The sequence below is a fragment of the Betta splendens genome, chromosome 9 (assembly GCF_900634795.4).
Source record: "Betta splendens chromosome 9, fBetSpl5.4, whole genome shotgun sequence".
In the NCBI taxonomy this organism is placed as follows: domain Eukaryota; kingdom Metazoa; phylum Chordata; class Actinopteri; order Anabantiformes; family Osphronemidae; genus Betta; species Betta splendens.
The window spans coordinates 23,595,552-23,622,812 of NC_040889.2; the positions used below are offsets into that span (position 1 = coordinate 23,595,552).

A 27,261-nucleotide genomic window follows, 5' to 3' on the forward strand; every position below is an offset into this window, starting at 1 on the left:
TCTTTCTGTGTCTTTGCACAATTACAAGCAATCAGACTCCCTCAAAGAAAGGAAAGTCAATCAGGATTTGTGATGCATTCTCCAAAGTCCTCTCTAAAGTAATTGTAAAACAATTTGTGTGTGGTTATCGTGGTGTTGCGCCCATATGCAGTACATCAGGCCAATTGGTCTATAGAGAAGGACTGTCTTGTTAATGAAGTGTGGAGTGGAGCCACTAAGGGCTGGGTATGTCACCAGATTTACAGCACAGCAGCCCTGTGATTCCCTGCAGCTGTAAAACAATCAGGAGGTGATTGGAGTAAATTACACTGCAGTTGTCAACCTCCCGACTGCTTACAGCCATTTGATAGTGTCTCGCTCTTATCAACAAATTCTCTGTCCCCATGTACACGTGTGTGTTCTCAAATACAGCAATTTGTTCCTTCACCTCCCAGGACACTGTGTAAAGCTTGGTTTTCCCCCCAAATGTCAAGGCACACCACAGGGACATGACAAAAACACTGCACCCCAGTTGAGTGTTCATCATCTCTCCTCCTATCAGCCCAGCAGTTGGGATGCAGAGATCAGAGTCCAAGAACACACAGTTTAAGTCCAGATTCACACATGTACACAAACTCATCTTTTTCCTCTGTATCCCACAGAAATGTTTCCTACAGCATGTTCAACTGAAGGCCAAGCATCAAAGCAGAAAACACTAGCTGTGAAGGATGTTTGAGCGGAAACCAGTTTTTGTAGCCAAGAAACAGCATCGGAATAAGTGAAGTGAAGTGGGTGTGATGAGAGTTCAAAAACATTGATATTTTGATTTAACCTAAAAATGCTGGTCTGTGGAGCTGCAACCTCTGCAACAAACTTACAGTACTGTAAGTTTCACTACTTTTCCTACTACTAAAAATGACTTTAAATGACGACTCTTACAGTACAGTATATTATGAAAAGTCAGATTGAACTGTGTATTGTGAAACAATACATTTCCACATTGTGAAGATGTAACTAGATATGATTCTGGGTATATTTTCAGCATGGTTATTACAATTTGTTTCTTCGTAACTGTTGTTAAACTCTGATAGTGTAGGAATACTGTTACATTGGTTAAAAAACAAACCTACTGTAATGTATTCTTTATCAATTACCATGCAAGCATCCATTATTCCAGTTATCAAGAAGCCAGTACTAAAACACAATTCATTCTCAACATGACTCTATTTAATTATAATTACTTGTGATTAATGGGTTTATGAATTTAAACTTTCTGTTAATGACAGAATAACAGTAAGATGTTTAGCACAAAAAGTGTCCTCATTCCCAAATAGTCATCTACAACATCAGGGGTTCAAGTCTAGCTGGGCACCTTCGCTGCATGGTATATGCCTTTTTTTTCTAAGGTTTTCTGTCTACAGCTTGACTAGAATTTGTCAAACAAAGAGAGAAAAATATGCCTAAAACAAAGGTTAAAAAAATGTCACTTCTGAAATGTATTAAAGCTGATATAAATTAGTGGTTAAAGGAAGCACTCATGTAAAGTGGAAATACCAACAAAATATACACTTGTGCTCAATAGTCCAGTAGGTTACTTTTCATCAATGCTGATAATAAGGATAAGCGTCATAACCGGGGAGTGAAAATCCACTGTAGGCATAAAAGTGTTTCCACTTCTTAATATATAACTGTAAGCAATACTGCTATGCTCAAAGCGACACATGGGAGAACGATGGCGGTGGTGGGTAAAATTACATAATATGAATTAACAACACACCCCATCACATTTAGATGTTTGCGCACACAAACAACATAATGTGGCACTGATGATTATTGTTTAGGAATCAAATCACTGTGTCTGTAATATATGAACTCTGAGAAACTGTATATTATATAATGTACAGTATGCATTAAACAGGAAAAAGAGAAAATGAAGAGGAGAGATACAATGATGAATATTGAAGAATGGATGAAAATCAAAAACAAGTGTGAAAGAAATGAGAGGACTGGAAGCTCTGTACACACAAAGAAAATTTGAAAAAAGACACCTCAAAATGGATGCAAAGAGAGGAATAGCAGCAAAGTTAAGAATTTCCTCTAAATTAATTTTTGGAGAAAAGTCCATTTTTGTATTGCATGTGCAAAGAGGGGGGTTGTTGTATAGCAGCAACTGCGTTAAAGGTTGTGTGACAGAAGACATACAGTGGCAGAGAGGGGGGAGGGGGGTAGAGAAGGAAGAGATGATGGTGGGCAGTGAGAGGGAAAGGATGGGGGAAAACTGCATTAATTAGCAAGGGCGACAAAAATGAGAGTAGGAGGGAGGCTGAGACATATACCAAGGAGAGACTGGGGAATAGACACGAGACGAAGGCAGGGATGAGACGTGGGCGAGTGCAACAGAGGCTGATAGACAGTCAGGAATAGAAAACTAATTAATAGTCAAAAACTGCAGGCAGGCAGGTGAGGAGAGAAAACCACTGGAGGAGGGAGGAAGCGTAGTGGTGGATGGCTTACTCCTCAACCTACTGTACCTAACAAGACTGTCAGTTTTGGGGAATACTGTATCTCTCCAGGTACTGCACTATTATATCTTTACTTCATATACAGCGATAAGCAGGGACAGCACAAGATGAGGGAGGGTAGCAGGAGATAGGGGGTGTGACAAAAGCAAAATGGTAACAGGCACACATGGGAGTAGGAGGAGATAGAGAGAATTGTAAATTAATGTGGACAGACAGGATGCGAGAGAGGGAAGCTCATTGAGTGGTAGCTAGGGTTTGGGAAATGCATTCACATTCAACCACAAACGATTTTAATCACACTAATGGCATCTACCCTTGAAGTGTCAAACAAACACAGACCTGACCTTGAAAGTTTCCAGTGCAGGTGCAGTTCAGTTTGACAAAAGTCACACTAAATCGAGGATCACAAACGTACAACGCACAGCACACAAGGACAAGAGATGCCGTTCTGTGTCTCACCATGTGTGTGCGACAGTGAAGCGCCTCTGTTTGTGGATGTTGTTATTGAGCAGCATGCGTCGCAGCAGACGTGGCGAGTTGCGGGGAGAAAGGCGGGGGGAGATGGAGGAGGGCGACCGCCGGTGTCCTCGTGGCCTCTCTGGCTGCAGCAGGTTCTCCCGTAGGATCTTCACCAGGTCTTCGTTCAGTCCGGAATGTTTGGGCATGGGAGGCACTGCCAGGGTGTCCTGGTGGGTCACCCCCATGCCTGCCTGCTGGGCCATGCCCGGCGTCGTCGCCACCAGCACCAGCACCACCACCGCCGACCAACTCAATGAAGCAGCTAAGCTATGTCAGAGATAAAGGATTACAATATATGCGTCTTCTCTATTAGACTCCCAGGATTTCCTTAAAATTTAGCAAAATGTAAAGAAAAAAAAATACAAAAATCCTTTGGAAGATAAACTGGAAATGAAACTAATTCCTAACACCATTAGCCCCCTCTGTGCATGCAGAGGCAAGAAAGAAGAAAAATCCCAGATCGCTGTCTCTCTCCGTCTTCTAAGGAGCCAGCGGATGAACAGAAGCAGAGGCTGCTGCCTTTGTCTGCTCTGCAACACTGGATGTCTGCTGTGAAAGTGTAAGCGAGAAGATGAGGGGAGGACTGAAGGAGAGAGGGAGGGCAGGATGCAAAAAAAAAAAAAGAAAAAAAAGAAAAGGGATTACCGTTTATTCCAGCGCTTCTCTCTGAGTCCTGCACACAAACTCAAAGCATTCCGGTGAAATCAACCCCAACACGAGAGTTTAGCTTAACTAAACAGTTTAGTCCCATCAAGGCTAGAACAGTCCAGCCTTGTCTGGTAAAACCGAACAAGAAAGCCGTGCCGCTCACCAGCAAAAATCCCCAGCTCAGTATATGGCTCAATCCAGCAGAGCTTAGCTGAGTTCTATTCCATCGAGTCGAAGCAATTTATCCTGCCTTCCTCTCCCTACGTAGGGAGCGAGAGACTGACTGCTCACTGCAGACAGTTTATAAGCTGCCGATTCTTTAGTGCTGAGCAGAGCGTGTGAGACAGTGTTTGTTGTGTACACACACACAGCGAGAGAGGGAGAGAGAGAAAAAAAAGCAGGGAGGAATGACGAAAGGGACAAAGTGAGCCCCAGCAACACAGAAATACTGTATGCATGCATGAGCATCAAGGCATCAGCGTCTGTATGGGGGACATTTCTTGATGCAGAACACTGCAGAAAAAAAACATGTATAAGTTATGAAGTAACCCTCAATTCAAACTCAGTCCGAGGACATTCCTTTCAATATATACACACATACATACATACATACATATATACAGTACCATTAATGAACAGTTAAATAATATCTACTGTACTTTGTTTGGCCATTTCTTTGGAATACTAGTCTGTATCGCTTACAAAGCTTCAGGTACACAGCAATAATACTGAAAATTCAAACTTCAAGAGAAAGGCTTAATCAAACCTTAACCAATAATCAACTAATTGCAAGAGGAATATTAGTTAATGAACAAATTTTCAGCTTTAGTATGTAAGATCCTGCAAGTGATCAGGTTTGGTCATGCAGATGTTAGTAGCCCTTCGTTTATTTCTAGGTTTTGTGTATTAACCATGTGAGCATCACAGGTCTTAGTATATAAAGACAAATACAAGCAAAAGCATCTTTCCTCTGACATATTTTCAACAAAAACTATACCAAAACCAAAGTACATATACTGTAGCAGTACAAAGTACCTCTTAGTTGCTACCATTGTTTGGCCCTAATGCTCAAAACGCATGATTGGTAAAACAGGATGGTGATTTGAGCTCGTTATGCCACAGGACATGGATACTTCTCTATACTCGGGTATTTTAGAGGCAAGTGTGACACTAACTGTTCAACAACTAGAGCCCAGTTGAAAACGATTGACAGTGTTAACAGAACAATAAACTGGAGCGCACAAGTAAATCAGAGTACTGTACTTCAAAATAGCTAAAAAAATACAAAAAACATCTAGAAATCACCTATAAAGTCATGGTGCTCTTTGCTGTATAGAAAGATTACTCCACAATAATTAGACAACCTTTATTAGTCCCAGAGTGAGGAAACTGCATAATGTACTGTGAGATATTGTATGATATGTATATTATATGACATACATAAAGTCACATAGGAAATTAATTATTTAGACCCACTACAATTTGTTTTTTTCCCTACACAGAAGACCAGAGCCTAAAGAGGCAAAGGGTATTAATAACAAACCTTTGCTATCTACTGTAAAAAGGCGATCCAGTGAAAACCTGAACTTTTACAGAACACTAACATGTTAGGTCCATTTCAAAACATTTGTGCTGCTTTGTGTTGCTTGTCATCGCTGGATAAATTGATTGATTGATTGATAAATTGACAAATATTGAATCAAACTAGTTACTGTAACACATCTTGCCAGCACTGTGTAATACACTACAGTGTGTTTTTATGCGATCCCAAACCTTTATTTCAACTGAAAGAGCACATATTTATAAGCAGAGCAAATAATTTCAATATAAATTAGAACATTAGCTGCACTGTATGACATGTATAAAACTGATGATTTGCGCTTCTGGATCATTATTAATTAAAAATTCAAAAAGGTCAGCACAGGTAAATGTGCTACTTCTCTGGCATCACATGGACATGGTGGCAGATACCTGGCAACTTGCAATTTCTCATTACTTTATAACAGTGAAAGGAGATGAATGCTACTGTATACTATATAAAAAATACAGTTAATAAATAGCATGAAGAAAAAAAAATGTATTGCCTTTCGAATGCATTTTACCTTCCTCTCCTCTTCTACCTGTCTTGCTGGCTATGGTTTCTTTGTAAAACATTTTTCAATACCCCTCCCTGCTTCTGCTTATGACGTTCATGTGCATTTCCCCCGGTTACCAGGGGCAACATGGATGGAGAGGGACAACAGGATTTGTCAAGAACTAAACGCTGACGGAACAAAGACAAGAATGGGGAAGTCAATCTGCTGCACAAGACTGTGGATTTAAAAGATGCTCGCCTAACACAGATCTGTTCCTTTTGTCTTTTAACCCTGAAATTATTACACAGAAGGAAGTACTAACATATTTAAAGTCCTCAAAACAAAATGTAACCACTCTGTAATAATTTCAGCTAAAACTACAGACTCCACAAAAGAAACAGTTTGTTTAGGTGTTGATGATATAAGTCGTGTACATTATGTACTAGTCTACAGGATAACAGAGGTATGATCTGTAGCTGACCGGTAAACAATACGATAATAGTGCACATGCTATTTCCTAATTCACCATGAACTAAAGAACTGAACATCAGAGGACTGCATTTGGTTTGTATTCACACCCATGCATTCTGCTTAAACTTGTTTTTGAAAAACGCTTTGTGTAAATGTCTTAATTTCTCTTTTTATTCTCTTTGCATGACAAAACCCGAAAAAAAAAGACAGAAGCGCAGAGTCCGCTCAAATAATGCAGCAAATCAATGTGTCAATCTGAGCTCTTTGTCCACGATATCCCAACAAAATATTGTTTTATTTTGACAGATTGAATGCCTCTCTTTGGCAGAACACAGCATGCAGTCACCACACAAAGCACAGTCTGGAGTCTGGGTTGTTACTGACAAAGTCTTCTCTGCATGACATTTGACTATCAAATCAGTTTCTTTTTACATATCATGTCTAAGATTGCCTGAGATGAGTCAGATTTATTACATGCACACTATCTGTTGCTATAGGCACGTGTATGTAATGATAGATAGCAGCATAGCATAAACAGCAAGTATATGTACTGTATATGCATAGTCAAAAAGACCAGTGGAATTATAGTGAACCTGTATTTTGCGGAGGTGGGGTGTCTAAATAACCACAGGGCAATTTCCACAAATCCTTTTAGATTAGAAATTTTAAAAGCAGACACAATTCAGCTAAACGCTTGATGCAGCTGTGGCTCCCTCGTGTGGACACCTTCTATCAGTCGGAGATTGACTGACACAGGGAGAAAAAGGCACACTAGGGTACTGTGTGGGATTTTGTAACTGTCTACTGATTACAGTATTTAAGCAAATGTGGACATTCATACAAATGCCAACAGGTCCCACTCACTATGGTGAACAAATAGATAAGGCATCTAAGGCATCAGCTTTCTTCTTCTTGTATTAACTAATCTGCTAATCTGCAAACCTTTATAAGCATGCACATCAGAGCATCCAGTCTTAAACTCAAATCATATTACACATACATTCTCACACAAAGCAGCAAAAATTATTTAGCTTCTTACGGTGAATAAAATTGTTTCTCCTGTGACGCTATTTTGTTCTGCCTCATGATTGACTTTAGAAGTGCAAAAAATACAGTAGCTGCCACCACTTGTAAAGGTTTTGGTTTGAACAAAAGACTACAGAACTGTGTCAAAACATTATACATCATACACTGTCTATTCTAATCATAAGACAAATATAGAAGCATCTGTAATGTCAACATTACTCAAGCCAGTTGGTTGAATCTCCCATAGTTCTACATTTGACCAATAGATGGCAGCATTTATCTATAAATATTTTCTAGTTACTGAAGGATACAATGATTACAAGGTAGTGATGTTGGTACGTACTATAAGGCAACTTACTGCCCTCAAGTCTGATTTATGAACATTAATTGGTACACTTAGTTTTTGATATTATATCTACTATTATATCTACAGTTCAGGGCTCAACTCCTTGTGTTGAGTCACTAAAAGGAAAGGAAAGAAAATTCCCTTATTAGTCCCACAGTGGGGAAATGTGTTCTCTGCATTTGACCCATCCTCTGAGTGGAGCAGTGAGCTGAAACATGAGCGGCGCTCGGAGGGCTAGTGCTCCACCAACTGAGCTATAGGCCACTTTAATTCAACATACATAATAGATAATAAATATAAATTAATAAATTGCAGTCACAGTTTTTGTATATGTTCCTTTAAACCCCACCATTTAGTGTTTTCCTACTGTTGAGCAGGGACAGTTTTGTTTCTAGTTTCACCATTCAAGGAGCTCCTGCCTTGAATGATGGCTAATGCAAGACAAGAAAGCCCTGTGAATGCAAAATGGAACCAGTACATTCTTCAGTACAAAAAAGTGGGAAACAAACCGTACAGTACAGAGTGTGAAGTGTTTATGCTATTCATAGTTGTTGTGAAGAACAAAATGACATCAAATATGACAGTGAACCACAGCTTTACAAACTCGATTTTTGTTTAGCTTCATCCCTGTCTTATCTTTTCACTCATTCTGGACTACAAGTAAAATGTTTATGTTTCCTGTTTTATTTTCATATTTCTACCTGCTGTGCCTACTACTCTGATTATGCAGGCAAATATTCCTGATGTCCTGTGCAGCTGGTCTCTTCATTACATGAAGGTTGTATCACTGACTGTTACCGTAGTTGGTTGGCACAACTGTCATAGTGACCCTGTCACAGCACAGCTGTTATACTGACCCTGACAAAGACTGTTGTCTATATCCCCTTCTCTAACTGATGGTCAAAGGTCACAGGTCTCCTGCCCCCTCGCTGAAAGTGAACACATACACAAAGATAATATAAAATGGAACATATGATCTTGTTGTTTGCTTTTACCACCAACACCAATATATTCATGCTGCTGCTGCCCTGCTATCTGCTAACTTAAATTACAACAAGATGTTTTGCAAAACCATTAAAGGGAAAATATTGGAACCAAAACAAACAAAAAGTGGCTCTATTGTTCTTCCAATTAATTTAATGCTGCCCTGATATGTACTGCACAGCAATTCCCAAAGCACTGTGATTCAAAGCCAATGTGCGTCAAAACTGACTAATGACCCACTAAAATAAAACTTCAGGGAGTCTTCTTTAGTTTTAGCTCACTGCCAAGACAAAATAGAGTCTCTGGTCAGAATCCATTAGAATATGTTCAATTAAATACATGAAGACCTTGACATTCAGCAACAAACAGACTTGCATATACGGTACTGTATGTCTTAAGCCCATTGCATTTATATTGAAGCAAGGTGATATACGTAGGGTACTGAGCAGCACTAGCCATGCCCACAGTGTGCTACCAGGAAACGGACAGTGGGAGGGACAGACTGAGGGAGAGAGGAAAGTGATGAAGGAAAACGAGCAGAGCAGCTTGCCAAGCAAGACAGGGGCTCAGAGCAGGCTGTAACTGACGCAGGGTGACAGTAAATGCAAGTGGATGAATACAAATGACTACTGGGTTAAAGAAGAGAGAGTGAGACAGGGTGTGGGGGTAGGAAAAGGACAGAAAGATCAGGATCGCTCAGGAAATAGCCCCTGGTTATAAACATTGTGGTCCCGGGGTCAACTTGTATGTGTTTCCTTTGGGTACATATTATATATGCGTAATGTGCAGGTCAGCAGAAAATGCTATGCTATTATTTATGTGGTGGACGAGGGAATAGAGCCTGTGTACGTGTGTTTATTTGTGTGTTAGAAAGATTAAGGGACAGAGGGATGAAAAAGGGGGGCGTAAATAGGATGTGGGCGCAGGTCAAGGTACTCCAGAGATTAGGATCACATTCAGTTCATTGGTTTTATACCACTGAACAGTGTAACATAATAATGCTGGTGGCCTTTTTCCTCTTTTTTCTACAGGAAATTTCAATAAAGAAAGTCATTGTTTAAGGACACGGGGATTAAGACTCATAACACATTCAATGTTTGCTCCGGAAAGCATTTCAGGTTGATAAACAGAAATTTGTACAGTATACTTGTTACAAATAATTTGTTAAATAAGATAAGAGTCTTTTATAATATAGCTCATTTAAGAGGTGAATCATGCTGTAGGAAGAAGTGCTCAGATTCGCAGACATGAGTGTGTAGTGGCCACTGATGCATGGTGCGAAGGGAATTACTCCTCAAATCTGACACTGAATAATTAATGAGAAAATCAATGCTCTCTTTAAAAAATACCACCTGGGTGAATGTCAAGAGTTGCTCAAGAGTGTTCACTAGAGGGGAAAAGCTGAGATTTTTCACTCAAACAAACTGCAGTGCTACCTGAAGGTTTGACTGAACATGTACAACTCATTTTAACAGATTATGATGATTCATCTTGTATAGTACAGTACATGCATGATGAAAGAAATACAATAACAATTTAAAAGCCAACTACACTGTACTTTCACCTTACAATTCACCTTAAATGTTCTGGAAGAAGAAAAAGCACAAGGATAAATGTTACTAATGGCCAAAATTCATTTAGCTGCTTTGGTTTTAGGCCGCAATGACAGTGTACGGAGACACCCGCATGAAAAGGAGTCATTGCTATAACAGTATTTCATATGACAGGTTGAAGTGTCCTAGCTTTGAAAAATGTCTATTATTTAAATAATAACTCTGAGCCTGCTCTCATTCCCACACATAGTCAAATAAGAATTTCCAGCTCTGCTGCTTGAGCGAGAGCAGAGCACTAAAATGTGCCTGACATTTCCACAGACACATGCCGAGTGTGATAAGACACATGAATTTTACCCTTTTTTGTTTTTTTGGGACAGTACACATTAGTCCACACTGACGCTGGCAACATGAGTGCAACTGAGCTAATTTGTGAAAGCATTACAAAATGGAATCAGTCAAACATACTGTAAACCTATAAATGAGGCAATTAGGATATCACTGCATTTATAGATACACATCTGAGTAAAAACAAACCCAAAGGGCACACTACAGCAGTCAATTAGAAACTCAGCCACTTAAGATTTTATGGGAAGTAGAAATGCACAGAACCGCAGGATGACCGGAATTGTGATATTAAGTATCACAGGTTTTTCATCCATAGCAATGTCTTAAACATCTACTTATACTGGATTATCATAGGATTCTCTATAAGAAACAAGCTTTCCCCCCCTGTGGATTACAGGCCTGCAAATAAACTAGATGTCACCTCAATAAGTCAATTACCTTTATAGTATATAAACTCATGTTTGGACTGACCTGTTGACACATTAGACTAGTTTGGTATGGAGTTGATCAATTTTCATTTTCCAAATATCAGCTTTTACTATTGATTGGATGGAGAAAAGAAAGCCTTGAACCCCAACATACATTCTTCAGATATGTGGCACACGTTTGACATAAGGCTAGGTTAAGCATCGGCATTAGTTTCCAAGGCACACTGACATAACTGGAACTGCTGATTGATGGTAGTAAAAGTGAGGCACACAGTAAAAGTAAAGAGATATTTTATTTTAGCTGATCTCATCACTGTGGACCAAACGAGGACAGTCAAAGTGAGCAGAGCCAATATGCTTTTCTCCCTACGTTTTTCATAACTCAATCTCAATTTTGCAATTTAGTGAAATCTCCTATTTATTGCACTTCTAAAATATAATCACCTATTGAATGAAACACCAGATAAGACATCATAAAAATATGAATCAGATTAATCCACACATCCAATAATATGACGGGGACAAAAAGTGGCTTTGCTGGTTAAGGTCATTATTGGGTCTAAAGAAGATTGCAGTGGTTTCTTCATGACTCATGCTTCTATTTTATTACATATAATTTGTTATTAAGGATACTGTTTTTTGCACCAGACAATGGACTTGAAACCTGAGACATCTCAAAGCTAACGGGGTAGAGTGAGCGAACTGAATCTGCCTCCTTTATTAAAATGTACTGAAAAATTTAGCATTTCAGCAATCCTCGCAATTCAGCATGAATTCTGATTTGGTCAAAGCATATTCTTATCAATTTTATCATATTATGCTATAAAGCTGCTATTATGTGCAGTTGGGGTCCTTTGAGGAGCTGCTGAAGAAGGACATGTACTCAATTTGAGGCCTGATTCCCTTTAATTCAAACCATGTTCGTTAGGATTATGAGTGTTTAAATCCGGTGACACTGAAATCATATGGAGTGAAAGTCTAAGAAGTAATAATGCGAGGATCAGCAATTTTGTAGAACATTATATTTTGACCAATGCAAGTGCTCATTTCCTTTTGTTTATCAACTTTCATTACTGAAAATTATTGCAGAAAACAAACATATTCCCTGACTGCTGGAGCGCACATGACAAGAACAAAATATATGACATGTGACAATTTAATATTTCTCCAGTTGCCAAATGAGTCAAGCAGAAAATAAAATCAACTGTCTATATCATAGCATTTTTCATAAAAGGAATCTAGCACTTAATATATAAAAAGCATCGACTCAGGCTGCACAAACAGCTAGCTGATATTTAAATGTCATTTTGAGTTTTTGAATATGTGGCTGAGAAACTTACAGCACAAAAGTACAGAATGATCATGTCCTAATAACCTGAGGATAAAGGAAGACGTTTTACAGAACAGTTGCTTCAAGTACTTTCTAAAGATTCTACTACTGTAATTGCACATTTTTACAAAACTGTACTGAGATAAAGATGTTTCACTGCTTTATATATTAACATAACCCATCACTCAGAAACGCAGCCTCTAACCTGTGTAAACCGTTAAAAACAAACAGACATTTTTACAGCAGGTAAGTGTACAGTAGTTAGGCGTCTCCAATGAGACATGCAGCATCCTGGCAACACTTGAAAAGCCTTGATATTTTAGTATTTGGCTTTATATTAAACACAAATGCAACAAACAAACCACACTGAGATCAAGACCAAGCTTAATATTGTTTTTTATAACAAGCACAACAATTATAAATGTTAAAATATTTATTTTGACTATTATGCAAAATGGATCAACAAAGTGACTTCTAAAGATGAGTAAAGTAAAAAAATCATTCAATCAATCATTTGTGAATATGAACAGTACAGAAGAACCTACACCAAGTGTGTAGAGGTCATAATAGCTGCTAGTGTTACACTGCCATGAAAAGATGCTTAATGAATTGGCTTCCAACAGCATGTTTAACATTTCTTACAAGGTAGAAATATGAGACGATAATATTTATCGACTGGAAGTTAAACCCTTTCAGGACAGTCAGCGCCATTTCCCACATACAGTATGATATCATCTTGGAGTCTGAGGTTTTAATTTAATTCTAACCACACACACTCAGTGCAGTGATAGTGTGTATCAGCTATCCTCATGTCATCACGCTGCAGTACGTTTCTAGATGCTGCTCTTTGCCTTTTCCATAAAACACCACATAACCGCTCTGGCCCCTGACTCCTCAGAGCCTTAGATCACAGCATCAGCCACTCTACCTCCCACTGTTTGTCTCTCTTTCCTCCACCCTTGTTTTCCTAACAACATGCGCTCTGTCGTTCCTGTATCCCCAGCAGTTGGTGTGAGGCAGTCTTAGCCTGATGGTGGTGGACACTGAGGAGTGGGGGGTTGGGCTCTTTGTCCTTTGCACTGTTGTCCCTTTCCACTCCTCTGCGGTCGCTTTAGGCGGAAACATGCTCAGTGCCTCTATGCATGTGCCATCTCTTCTCAGAGATGTGCATGAGCCATCTGCAAGCTCAGAGTATTTACTATAGATAGCTGCTGCTTCATATTTAACAGACAGACCTGAGCATGGCATTGATCTTCTCATATAACACTCATAATAAAAAAATGTTTCATCCAGCACTGGTCAATCTTTACTGTGGGCTTGTAATGGCACAAGTTGAAGCATGCAGGGACCAGCACTATACATATGCCTCCTGTTGATCTGAGGCGTCCTTGTCAAACCAAGGGCCCCCCAAGGTCTTCGCCTAAGCACACTAATAAGAGCTGTCTCACTTGACCCGAGTGGCCTTACTGTACCACTTGGTGTGAAAAGCTCTCCATTTCCTCGAGAGAATTTTGAGTGCTCACCCTGAGATGCAAAATCTTTGATAAATGTTATTAAATGTCATGACATAATATTTTCACAAATAAAGTGTAGAAAGCTGTCAAATCTTTCTGAATGAAGAGAAGACTAAATATAAGGTAGAGTAAAAAGTAAAAGTTGCTAAAGAAGACAGTCAATGACTGTAACTTTACAGGCAGTGAAAAAAATCCAAAAGTCCAGTTCTAACATCTTAGATTCAGCTTCTCTTCTCTGCTTGTTATTGAAGAGTCACTTAAGGATCTGAGCTCTGCTTCGCTTTCATCTCATCTGGTGTAAAGCTATCAGACATTTAACTGTTTCTCACCAGTTCAAATGCCAACCACATTTCTCACTGGACCTCTGCCTGCCTATCAGATGTAAAGCCTATTAGTGCATCCATGTACAGTACATGAGGTTTAGCAGCGCAATAAATAATTAATTCAAATTGCTTTCAGCCCCTTTTGCAAATATTCTGAGCCACTGGGCATATCCCACACATTTTCTTAATGTTGTGGTCTTTCACATAATGTTGATGATTATTTCATTCCTTTTTTTCCACTAGTAGATTATGATAAACAAGCAAATAGGCTTTACATGGATTAAGTAAAACTAACAAAATGCTTCTTTGGTTTCAGATCACAGAAAAATCGCTAGTCAGGCAATTTTTTATATTTCAACAAGTGCATTTCCTGTGAATATTTTTCAATGCCCCCTGCACACTGAATAAACCTAAAGAGCTCTGTGTTGAAGGGGCTCAACTGAAGTCCAGATTTAAAAACTCAAGGACATCAGTGAAGAAACTAAAATACGACAAACAATTGTCACTTCCCATCCAATCGAAGAGGACAAACCGCCTGAATCCAGGTGTTCAGAGCTTGCAGTGACGTAGAAAAAAAGGACTGAAACCTATAATTTCTAGCAGGGGGGCTTCAACAGGGTACCTATTACGGGTCTAAATACCTTTGTAAATGTGAGATTCCTGTTTTTGACTGACAGAAAGAAATGTTTACTTCATTACCCACTGAAAGACTGAGGACAAATAGCACTTGGCTGAATGACAGCCTGAATGGCTAGGTGCTTGGCAGATGGTGAATCACCTCACTGGCAGCTTGCTTGCTGAATACATGTTTGGTTGTGTGGCTGGCGTTTGCTTCTGCACTCTGCTCAGCTAGGGAATAGTTTATATGACTGCCCAGCTGTGTGACCTGCCTTCGGTTTCCAAGAGGACAGAGCCACAAAACACACACACACACACACACACACACACACACACACACACACACACACACACACACACACACACACACACACACACACACACACACACACACACACACACACACACACACACACACACACACACACACACACACACACATTTAATCTTCTTTTACTACACTCTTTGTACACACCAGTTCCCTAAGGTGTTGTTATTGACGAGTGCCAAACAGAAATGCAGCCGAAGACGTATTTACACTATGACACACATGCATACATACATATCAATGCCAATGCTGTCCCTGTTGATGTTTGCTATAACCACCTAGATTTAGTGAAGTAATAAATATATAAAATAAATATGCCACATAAGCAATCAATTGTTGTCGTGGTTTCTCTGCACAGTAAAATGTGCATTTTATCAACAGAGCAACAAGGTTCCCATTTGATTGGAGAACAGTACATTACAGAGATGCCTAACACAATCAATGGTTGCCATTGATCTGTGTTGGTCTGAAAAACTATTACATCTCACACAGCTTTCATATGCATCATCCACATGGAAAGACAAGCATGACCTTTATGACCTCAGCTTATCTGAATAAAACCTGTCTTCTATAAGAAATGTATCTTTTCCAAAATGAAATGAACATTTTCACCTATTAAGACCATACAGTATACAATAAAATCTACAAATCTACAATATATTCAATTCCAGAGTGTAAACCGATACCCTCTATTTAGGTGTTACCACTTAATAATTAACATGACACTACGACCTTCTCCCTGAGGTAGTCAAAAATACAAAGAGAGAGTGTGAGTTCACGGGTGAGAGAGTGAACAGTATTAAAATATTCACTAGAAACAGATCAATTTATAGCCAGCGCTGTCAAAAATATATTAAGCATATAAAATGAAACAAACCATTGCATAAAGAAAGTGCTGATACAGCATGGCAGTGATACAGATCTGGGAAAAGAGAAAATGAGATTTGATTCTGCAGAGGTCTGCAATCCTAGATCGATCTTTATTTAAATAAATTATCAACTTCTAGAAGAATGTTTGATGCAGATAATCAAATTAGGGATTTGAATGCATTTCTTCCTTCAGTAATGGCTGAAGGAAACAGAGAAGACTAATTACGCGGCTGTGTCAGTCAGTAAAGCACCAACCTCCAGAAAAACCCAAACAAGCTTTCAGCTTCTTTAGCTGTATTTTACCAACTAAATCCCTGAGGGTATAAATCTTTAACTACAGTCCCCAAGGTACCCATCAGGTTCACACAAAATCAACAACAGCAATATGCAAGACAGCAATGACAAACAGTTAAGATCATCAGTAAAAGGGGAAAGCCAATGCTTGACTGGCTGTCCACTTACTGCATGTGGGCCTATAATTAAATCAGGAACTTAGCATGCATCTGTGCTGATACTGTAAACAAACTCATTCAACATTACACGAGTGTTGTATAATACGTCTTTTTTTTATTCTTAGTGAATAATTTAATTGTGTCCATCTTAACATTGCACATGACCTTAAACTGTCCAATAATTGTACAGTACCGTTCAGTACTAAATGTTCTGAAACTGTAGCTCGTTAGAACAAATGCCTATTGTTAGGTCTGTGGTATAGACATTCTAATTTCTGCTCGATCCATACATCTTCCTACAGTAGTTATAGGACAAAGCAGGTCCTTGGTGCTGTCATTATCCAGCTTTGGAGGGATCAAGCAGGCCTGCTTATTTAGGTGGTCCTCTCATTAGTGCAGAACAAATCAGGTAACTGACATCTGCAGATGACTGAAGCTCGTAACACTTCAACTATTCAAGCCAGATGGCAGCGACGGGATGAACCCACAAAGACTCAGCCAGATCTGTCACACACTACGAGACACAAAGGTTGATTCCAAAATTGTGAGTTATAATACAGTAGAAACAGTACCACTAAAAGATACACGGGTAACAGAATATACGAATGTACAGTAAATTACATTAGAATACCAAATGTATTGAATTAAGTGTTTGAATAAATGCATTAGCATTGGATGAAAATGAACATTTTAGATGTGACATTTTGAACATCATGGGGCAGTTTGCCCATGTATACCCTAAAAACGACATTTAAATTAGCCTTTTCACGAGTAAGTCCGAAATTAATTCTGTATTATAGAAGATATCCCAACATTGTGAATATGCATCTACGCACATTAACAAAAGCTCTACTGACTTCCTGGCTGTGCCTGTTAACTGTAAGTACAAACTGAAAGAGATAATAGCAAGTTCTAACCTAAATAAAGCACAAGCCATCAATAATCAATAGAAGTTTGGGGGGAGGAGTCTCAAAAGCTAACAATTAATGTGTCCACACTTCAAATGCAATAGAACATTTTGAAAGACAGGGCACAGCTAAAATTAAATGTCATGAGTCATGCGCGCATGCAGCTTTGGGTGAGTCTGAAAAAAGTGAAGTGTAACAAAAACCTGAGGGTGAGACATGGTAGTCACAGCATCAATGTTAAAACAAGCAGTAGTGGCAAAAACACAAAAAAAGGATATGAATAAAGCCAGTAGTGAAATTTTTAGCATCTGACATCTCTTACACACTAAATCAATTTAAACACTTTAGAGCCAGATGCTTTTTGCACTAAAAGTACATCCTCTGGAGCCCTTCTAACACTCGCACTCTACTCAAATAGTTGCAAACCTTGTCATGAGAGGCATCAAGGTTCTTTTCTTACGCTCAGAAGTCATGTTCGAGTTATTGAGGGGTATATTGTATGTGCTGCTCCGAGGTTCGCTTGCACAAAAAAGCAACGATTGCCACAACAGCTTTGTCTATTGCCAGGTCTGTTTCTATTCCCTCTGTGGACCGCCTCCACTGACAAAACAGTTTCCAATTAGAGAAGCCAGACACTCATCAAGAGAAGTAAGTTTCACTGTTCCTTGACCCCCTCCTGTGGCACCTGCATTTTACCAGCCGGCAGTGAACACATTTGGTGTCAGCTTTGATATCCAACCACTTCTTCATTTATGAAGTAGTTAGTTTCAAGCATTTCCTAAGCCTCGCTGCTATTCAAGTTATCTGGTCACATAACCACACATTGCAGTGACAGCCCCATACACATATCATATTAAATATTATATAATATGACATGTATTATAAACACATCATATTATTCATAACTGTATTAATGATTTAATTAATAATTCTAATTAATATTTAAATCGCTTGCCTTTATGGATAGAGGTAATGACTTACATTACTGTGGTAAATATTGTATATTGCTACTATATCTATATCTTGTAGTAATTTTTAAATAGACTTTTAATAGTATTTCTAATTAATTAAAAAGTATTGATTTTAATTAAGTAATTTACTTAGCTACAGTTTGAATTATCTTTGCAAAAGAATGAACAGTGGGCAGTGAAAAATTGTCCTGACCCAAATCATGGATATGTGGCAGCAAAGACATTTGGTGTAAACTGTCTGGTGCAGTTTAAATCCAGGCTATTCTCAAAACCGTGGACCTCAATTTATCACAGTAAAAATACTCATGAGAAATCATGAAATAAAGGCACAAGAATACAGAGGGAAAGATATATATAAACAGTCAAGACAATTCAGAGGACAAAGGAGTGGAAGAATAAGGAGCAAGTAAAGTCATAATGAATTATTAAAAGACTTTACCTATATTTAAGAAGAGAAAAAAGGTTGCTGTATGACAGCAAGTCTTCATACTGAACATCATAGTTCTAAAAATCCCACATCTAAACAATCAGAAGTTCACTAAGGAGAAATAAAATGGAAGATGTGTCCACCCAAACACCTGCGACATCCTTCGCAAGAAGATAAAATCAAGCAGCAATATCTAAATACAGAGCGAACACAACCAAAATGTGTGAGCATTATCTCCTACTGTAGATTAAAAGTGGAAAATGAGATTCACTCTCATTGCTGCTCAGTGTGGCAAAGGTAGTTGTGAATTATTCACGTCTAATGATTGTATATATATTAATTGCAGTTTCACTGTAAAGACTGGTTGGAGACCAGCAGATGAAAGGTAGAGAAACTAGTCTCCTCCTAAGAAAAACTTCACAGTTAACATGTGATTAAATAAAAGTGATGCTATCCTTTATTTGTTATTCACAATCAGTCCAGATGACTCATACTGTAAAGATCTGTGTAAATACACAGACATTCTCAGAGTCCACATTCTTGGAGACAGACGACCCTATGGTCCAGAAGTATGACTTAGTTTGTTCTGTATATGGCATGTGTTGTAGATGTGACTGGCTTAGGACCAGAAGACAAACAATGATTCAATACAATCCAATACAATCTAATTATATACTCAAGGGAAATATGCTGAAGGGTGTACTTCACATTATGGCTCACACCTTTTCACGTGCTACTCTAGAAAGTCACACATTCAGACAAAAGTGCACAGTGGGTTAAGAACAAAACACCAGCATTTGTGGGAAATATAAATATTTGAAGCCCTTCAATGATCTGTGTATATTTGTCCATTAATTATAGTACTTCACAACTTAAATATACTGTGCTGTGACAAAAATTTTAATTACCTTTGTCGTTGCGCTCTCCCACAACGGCTTACTCTTTAACTGACAAAACCTATTTGTAGCCAGGGCAGTTCCTGACAGTGGGTGTGCGTGATGAATAGAGCAAGACACAAGAAGACAAATTGGTTAAGATGCCAGAGAGATTAAAGTTCCTCATGTTGCAGCCGCTGTGTGAGGATTACACGGTCTCATAGTGTCAGGTGGGGCCAAGACCTGTGCTGCCTGTAAAATCTGTCAGACTATGAAAAATGAAAATGCTATAAACCTCTCCAGTGACCTCAAGCCAAATCGTGTTTCTGCAGTGTACCAAAGAGGAGACACACGTACACTCTCTTTTCTACTTACTTTTTTTTGGCATTTATAATTACATTTAACATCTTATTATTGGTAGATTTAGGAAAAAGATAAGAGATGGGAATTGGCCAATCACCAGCATGGTGATCTGTGACAGAGCCAAACAGATTCAAACTTTGTTGGCAGCAACTTGAAGTAATTACCAACATTTGCATAAAAATTCCATTACAATAACCCCACACATTACTAAGGTCTGCATAACTAGGTCTCAATGTTTGACTTTATGAATGACTGGAAAGTTGTGTTATCAATTCAGGAATGTAAACATCTAGCTTCGATTTTATGTTGGAGCTAAGTATTAAATCATCTTGTGCTAAATAATGCAAATGCACACATGCAGGTACTGTAGGGCAGTCCAGAGGGAAGTGATTGAAGTAGGGCAAAGTCTGTCACGGCTCCAGGATGCCCTGCAGACACATGACAAATTTTATTGCTACAACAGACTGCCACATTTTCAGTAATGCCTCTGTGTGCACACATACTAATAAGCAATTACACTGTGGCGTTAACACTCTGGTGGACAGAATGGTCAGCATGGGAAAACTTTAATGCGTGCCATAATTATCAGGTGTCAGAACCCATCGCAGCTCCCCTTGGATGGAGCTGTAGTGCTGACCCTTAACCCCAAGTGGTGTTGATATGGCTCAGCCGTGTACAGTCAAATAAAAAGTATAGCAAAAAGAGTAAAACTTCTATATTGACATTGTGCGGCCATAACAGGATTTTCTTGACATCTGGACAGCTGTCACATGGCAAACACATGGCGCAAGTCTAGTATCAGTGATCCTAGTGGGAATAGAGAAAAAGACCAACTAATTCTTATTATTGTGGCTTCATCATTAGGATGAATGATCACGCGACAAACAAATCTCAGTGCTTCATTGGTAACGTCACCAAGTCTAAACTTTTTCCTGACAAAATATTTGCATTCCATCTGCCTCAATATGTATGCAGAAATGAGCACCTGTGTAAGCGTTTGGAAACAGCTTTTAAACAGGAACATCGCTATATTCTGCATTTCCCAGCAAATAATATTTGTGTACTCATCTTCCCTACATTCTGCTCACTGTCCTCAAAGCAGCCTCATGAGATCTCATCCCTAATGAAATCAGTACACCCCTCTAACTAATGTAGCCATAGTGACTATTTCCCAAATGAGCAAGGTGACCTTCTATGAATGCATTCAGGGAAAATGCAAGCAGATTATGATTCACCAACAAGACGAATCCATTTCATTCTTAATAAATCTAATTTAATGTACAACTGCCATTCAAGTTGTGTCATGCAAATGAACAGCGCAGGTCAAGGCGTGGGTGGAATTGTTAAAGAGAAAATCCTGATTACGTCTAATAGGCGCTCAGATTGCACTTGTTTCCATCAAACGTCTTATTACTCTGATTGCTTCAGACATCTAGAGACGTGTCTTCTGTATATCTGAAAGGCTGATGACGATGTGCTGTCAGGTGTCAATGTGCAAAATGTAAAGGTGAAGTTCTTACTCCAGGGTTTTCACCATTATGCTCTGTGGGTTTGACATTGTCTAAGGATTTCTTTCCCTATTTAACCTTTTAGGCTAGACACCGCAAAGAACAAGCAGCCATATGTCAAAACAAAAAAGTGAGAATATGCAGTATATACATACTTTTGTCCCACAAAGGCTGTGACAGTGGCAGAAACACAAACAGACATCCACATTGTCCGATCCAGGTGAAGCTTGTTGCATTTTAAGTCGGCACAGATGACCACAAAATGGAGATTTTCAAGTAATGAGAAGAGAGGGATAGACTTAAAGTAAACACTGGTAGAGAAAATACATCGGAATGTCTTTAATGTTGCTATACGTAGTACCATAGCCTTTTCACTTACTATTTGAACCCTGCAGCTTAAACAACGGTGCGGTTAATTTGTGCTTTAAGCCGCCGAACATGGCCGAGATGTTTACTGTACACCGTGCAGATCTGACTGTACGTAGTTGAGGCTTGAGTGTTGTATGCGCCCTTAGCCACTGTTATGTGGTAGCGTTGCGCACTACCACTGTTACAATACAGCCCTTTTTTTTCTTTTTTTAACAGAGCTTATTTTTGCCTTGTGTAAACCATGCAGGAGTTGCTGTGCTCAACAAAAGTCAAAACAATCGCCTCCTTAAAAGAAGTCAAGTCAAAAAAGCCTGTCCATCAAGGCACGGTGCCGGCAGGAGCTCCCTGCGCTCCGAAAAAGTGAAGGAAATGGTAAAAGAAAGACTGAGAAAGTCTGTGACGAAGTAATTGTGAGGCCATTTGATTCTGACACTGAAGGAGACGACTTTAGTGGTTTTAATGTGCAGAAGGCAGCGGTAGATAGTTATAAATTTTTTCGGTGGTACTGTACGCTGCTGTACTTTATTTCTTTTTAACCAGCCGTGTTACAGGCACTGTTTGAAAAAAAGATTACTGTGTTAAATTAAAAGTTACAAAAACCTTTCTGTATAAATATATCACGTTACAACGTGGATACCTGCGGCTTACAGACAGGTGCGGCCTATATACTGTATGAAAAAAAAAATTAAAATCTAATGGGTGCGGCTTCAGCAGTACTAATATTGTAACTTCCCATACAAAGAACTTAATATGTATTACACAAGAGGAGGCTATACCTTAAGGTAGCAACGCTCCTTAATTGTCTCTGCCACTACAGATATAACCTGTGCAGCAGAATAGCCTGCAATGGTGTTGATGTAGGTACAAAGATTACCACACAATATAAACAGATCTACTCTCTAATGGCTATGTAACAGGAGCCATCAAGTCCAACCTCTCTATTCTTTCCCATGGGTCTGCTATGAAACCCATCTCCTGTTAATAAGCAAATGGTCCTGGTTCAATTTATTAACCAGTCAAATCCCCATAGTGGCTGAAAATCAACTTGTGAGTCACAGGAGTTGACTAAACTGTTCCTCAAACTTTTCCATTCTAAATACATATACACTGCAATGCACATTATGTAAGTGGTAATCTAAAAAGTACATCGTACCCACAGAAACTTTCCAATTACTCCTACAGTACAACTTCTGACTTTTCCCAGTGTTCCATCACTGTTATTTATAAACTCAAATTTGTAATAATATGATAAATGGCTAAACATACTTACATTTGTAACTTGAACGGTAAGTTATTTATATTTCACAACCATGTTCCCCATACAAGCTACAGATAGTGGAAGTATATTCACAGTTGTTATGCTGACTTGTTTATAATGACTTAAATGATTAATAGACTAAAGTGTCTATGGTGATTACTAGCCTGCCAAGCTTTTTAAAGCATATAAAGTCCTCCATAAAATGAGAAATCTAAAATTCAGGAAACATTTTATGGTGATCACAGAGAATGAAAATATATACATTTTTAAAATCGTACCAAAAAGCTACATTAAAAATTAACATTACTATCAGACCATAAATTATGCATGAATCATTTTTTTTAAATCTCTCTCTAGGAATCAAAATTGCAAATTACAGATGACCTTGCATGTCAGCAGGGACGTTATAATGCACTCTTTAAAGGCTATGCCATAGCTGCTGGCAAGCCTTGGTTTTCACTTAGTGTATTTGGCAATGCTCTGCCACTCTGTTCACCTACCACCAATCTGCTTTTCTTTTGACAACAAATTGTATTTAATTTAGTTTCTAACTAGCCCGAATCTCTATTCTAATAGCATGTGCATGTCTCACAATATAGCTGAACATACAGTAGGTTTCCACAGCCAAATAGCTGCAAAAGCTCACATAATGTACTGCAATTTTCTTAGGTCTGAGCTGATCATACCCACTACCCTTAACCTATTACCACACAGCGTGTTTATGCAGAACATACTGTATGTACCAAGTCGCATGAGGATAGATTAAGGCAAAGAACATGAACCACAATGTCCCCAACTCAAATCCAGCCAGGAACTTTCGTTGCAAGTCTTCTACATCTATCCCCTTAATTCTTCATCTCCAACTACCAAACGTGGCATGATATGATAATAGGATGCAACCTACTGCAATAGGTATTGTGCAACATTTATGTTTTTTATAAGTGGCAGAGAGCTAGAAGAACGACTGTCAGATGGTCGTGATACAAACCAACTGCAGGGTTCCTTCCTTTTTTGAGCAGCACTACTTCAGATGTGTGTGTATGTGGCAGGTTTTCAGATAAGGGCTGACCTGTGCAGTGTGGAACATGTGGGTCTAAAAGGGAAATCATTCAGCACCAAGATACTGAAAGAGGAAGGAGAATCAATAGCTATAAACAGCATGTGTGTCAGCAATAGAGGGAGAAATAGACAAGAAAAACGGAGGAAAGAGGGGAGTAGCCGTACTGTATGTTATTTGTGAGAGAACCTGTGATTGCATCAGTGAATCAGGAGATGGAGAAAATATATATCTCATGAGAGCACTGATTGAAAAATAAAATTGGCAAAGGGAAATTATTAAAAGCTGAAGGAAATGATCTGAGAAGCTAAGCACCTTGCGTGAGGTACTGAAGCGTAGCATGACTGACAGTTCTAACAACAGTTACCTGCATCACAGTGAAGCAGACGAAACCAGGATCATGCAACTTGCAGTCAGGTTTATTCATACTGCTTTTGTTGGGAAGTTTGAGCAATTTGAGCTACGCTGAAGGTGATATACACTTCTGGCAGAAACCATTAATTACAGATTTTTGAGGTTCACAACATGTGTAATGAAAGCACCAACAGGTAGCGATAACACCAACACAGTTAAATGACATAGGCTCAAATACTGGTCCTACTTGAGATGTTTATTCAAATTAGAAATCAGTCACGTAGTCGCAGATAATTAAAAAGGTAAATAAATTTAGCAATAAGCTAATTTACGATATTGAACAAAAACCTAGAAAAAAATTGTCATCTTTTCATCACTGGACATGTCAAAAGTGTGCACACTGAAGAAAAGTACTGTGTTAGAGGTTTGCACAAGACTGTTTTTTACACCAATCTTATTCCTGCTCAATTCCACCAATACACCATCCCTGGGCAAGACAGAATGTGATGTCCACCACATGAAAATCTGTTCAACTGTTTGCTGAAATAAAGCAAAAAAAATACTTTAAGTCCTTTTATTCAACTAACTAGCATTGTTATAGAGGGCACACCGGTGGCATAATCAATCACTTCTACATTTGTATAGCCTGTCTCAAAGCTGTCGGCAGGCCTTAGACCAGCCAGTTGCTCGCTCAGCTAGAGTCTTTATCACCCGTTTGAGTGTAATATGATCAACACTGCACAGCCAACCAATAGCTCAGGGAATCACCCAGTACCAAACAGGCAGTCTGGAGAGGCTTTGGCTTGTGGCCCTTTGCAAGACTGTCCTTCAAAATGATTTTCATGCATTTTAATATCCTAGCAGATGACCAATGAGGAAATGGCAGCCATGGCTATAAAAAACAACCGCCTGTTTCTGCTGGTAAGAGTTAAGTAACCAGTCCTCTTGATTTTTTTTCCGTTTGCTGAAGCTGTTTCTATTTGAGAAGGCACCATTATACTGTAGCCACAACTCTGGTCTTTTATGAAGCAATTATGTTTTTGAGCACTCACCATCCTGTGGTTTCTAAGAGGTGCATCAGTTGTCTTAAAAGTGTCCTGATGCCCTTGTCTAACAGCAGTGCTGGACCACAATGCATGTTCCAATAACATCAACATCCCAAGTTATTAACCCCAATTTAAAGGATATGAGGGAGAACTTACAACATTTACCAAAACAGTCCTGTTTTGAATAACATACTGTACTGTATTTCTTTTTCTTTCTAGATTTCAGGTCCTACTGTTACTGTCCTAATCTGTAAATCCATTTTGTTTTTGTTGTTGGTTTCCCACAGCAGACTTGCATATGAATCACTTTTCTGTCATATGCTTTTGGTGAAAGGATATTTCCAAAAATGGACAAACACATACTTAAAGGGTGTTGATTTTGTGAATAACGTAATCTTGTAGAAGCAAAGATCCTAATGAACAGGTGGCACTAACAGGTAAAAAAACCCCAGCAATTTATGACAGATGTGTGAACTTAAAAGTGGCTGAAGGACCTGCAATGAAACAGAAAAAAAGAAGACCAGTAAAATGTTTCCTGCATCTTTCACAGCTCGGCAGGATGTCCCTCAAACACATAACCTCACACTAAATGTATTCCAGAAACCGTGACTGTACCTTATTGTCTTAGATTATGGTTAGGTGAAATTTACAAACCAAAACAATTACTGAAAAACTAAGGACAAAATTACAAGCTTGGTACAGCCATACACAAGATGTATATACTGTAGCACCAATGCTGTAGCAGCCAATGCAGTATGACTGTGATTATGGCTGTGATTGGGGTTATATATAGCCACGTACCCAAGAGCAGTTCCTGTCTCGCTCACTAACACCCTTGGGATCTAATGACATACCCAGGGGGTTACACTTCATGCTGGCTAAAAACCTCACTTTGGTCAATGTACGAGGAGGACAATCGGCAGGGGAAAAGTCTGTTAAATACTGTACAATGCAGAGTCAGAGGACAGGTTTTACAGTCTGTTGCTGCTTAGGGGACAAAATGTCCATTTGAGGCACATTCCCTTCTCCCTCCCCTTCTTAGATGTTTTTGTTTTGACATGTACTGTTCTACCCAATGAACTGCCAAATCTTGACTGCAGCTGGACTCAAAGAAGAGAAATCATGATCCTCCTCTTTACTGACATCTCCTCTGATAAAAAAAAAATAATAATAAAACCCTGCAGTGTCCCCATGGCAGGGACAGGCAAACAGTATGAGAGAAACGGGAGAAATGCCAGCTCCTTATCAAAGGATGCCCCATATTCTTGCTGAGGTCTCACAGAAGCCTTGAGCAGCGTCCAAAGCCAGCCTACATTGTGACACATTTGGGTGATGTGTTTTACCTTGCAGCTGCTGGACCTTGCACCAAAAAAGCCGCTTGGGTGCACACAGCAAAATCTACAGTCCTCTAAGGGAAAGATGTGCTGTCTGTCTCCATACGTAACCCTGCTATCAAGTGTATGTGTTAAGCATGTACAGTAGCTGCCTCTTATTAGTTTTCTACAGGGACACTGTCTTAGAGATTATTTATGTCTGTCAGTTCTAATCAGGAAATGTTTTGTTTGTCTGACTTGGAGCAACAATTTGATTACTGAGGTTCTCATTTTAAGATTAGTGACCTGCGGTTGCCATGTTAATAATAATATTTATAGCTTAAGTGCTTTTAATGTCAACAACACTTAAATGTAAAAAGCACACGTATCATGTAATGGTTCTGTGAAAAACCTGAGAATGTGGGGGGAAAAAAGCATTCTAGGAGACGGCTAACTCCTCCTGTTCTTTGTCAAGCAA

At 39.0% G+C, this 27,261-nt stretch overlaps 1 protein-coding gene across 6 annotated transcripts in view; it reads right to left on the reverse strand.

Annotated features, from left to right (window-relative positions):
• The window catches only part of pde4d (phosphodiesterase 4D, cAMP-specific), a 124,001-nt gene that overhangs the window by 60,993 nt on the left and 35,747 nt on the right, over positions 1-27,261 (reverse strand). The window contains exon 1 of one of the 6 annotated variants that reach the window (XM_055511102.1): positions 2,961-3,962. The exons of the other annotated variants lie outside the window; for them this stretch is intronic. Within the exon in view, the coding sequence (XP_055367077.1) occupies positions 2,961-3,223 (263 nt within the window). The 5' untranslated portion in view covers positions 3,224-3,962. Of the gene's footprint in view, positions 1-2,960; positions 3,963-27,261 lie in introns of those variants that run through there. 6 annotated transcript variants of the gene reach the window in all.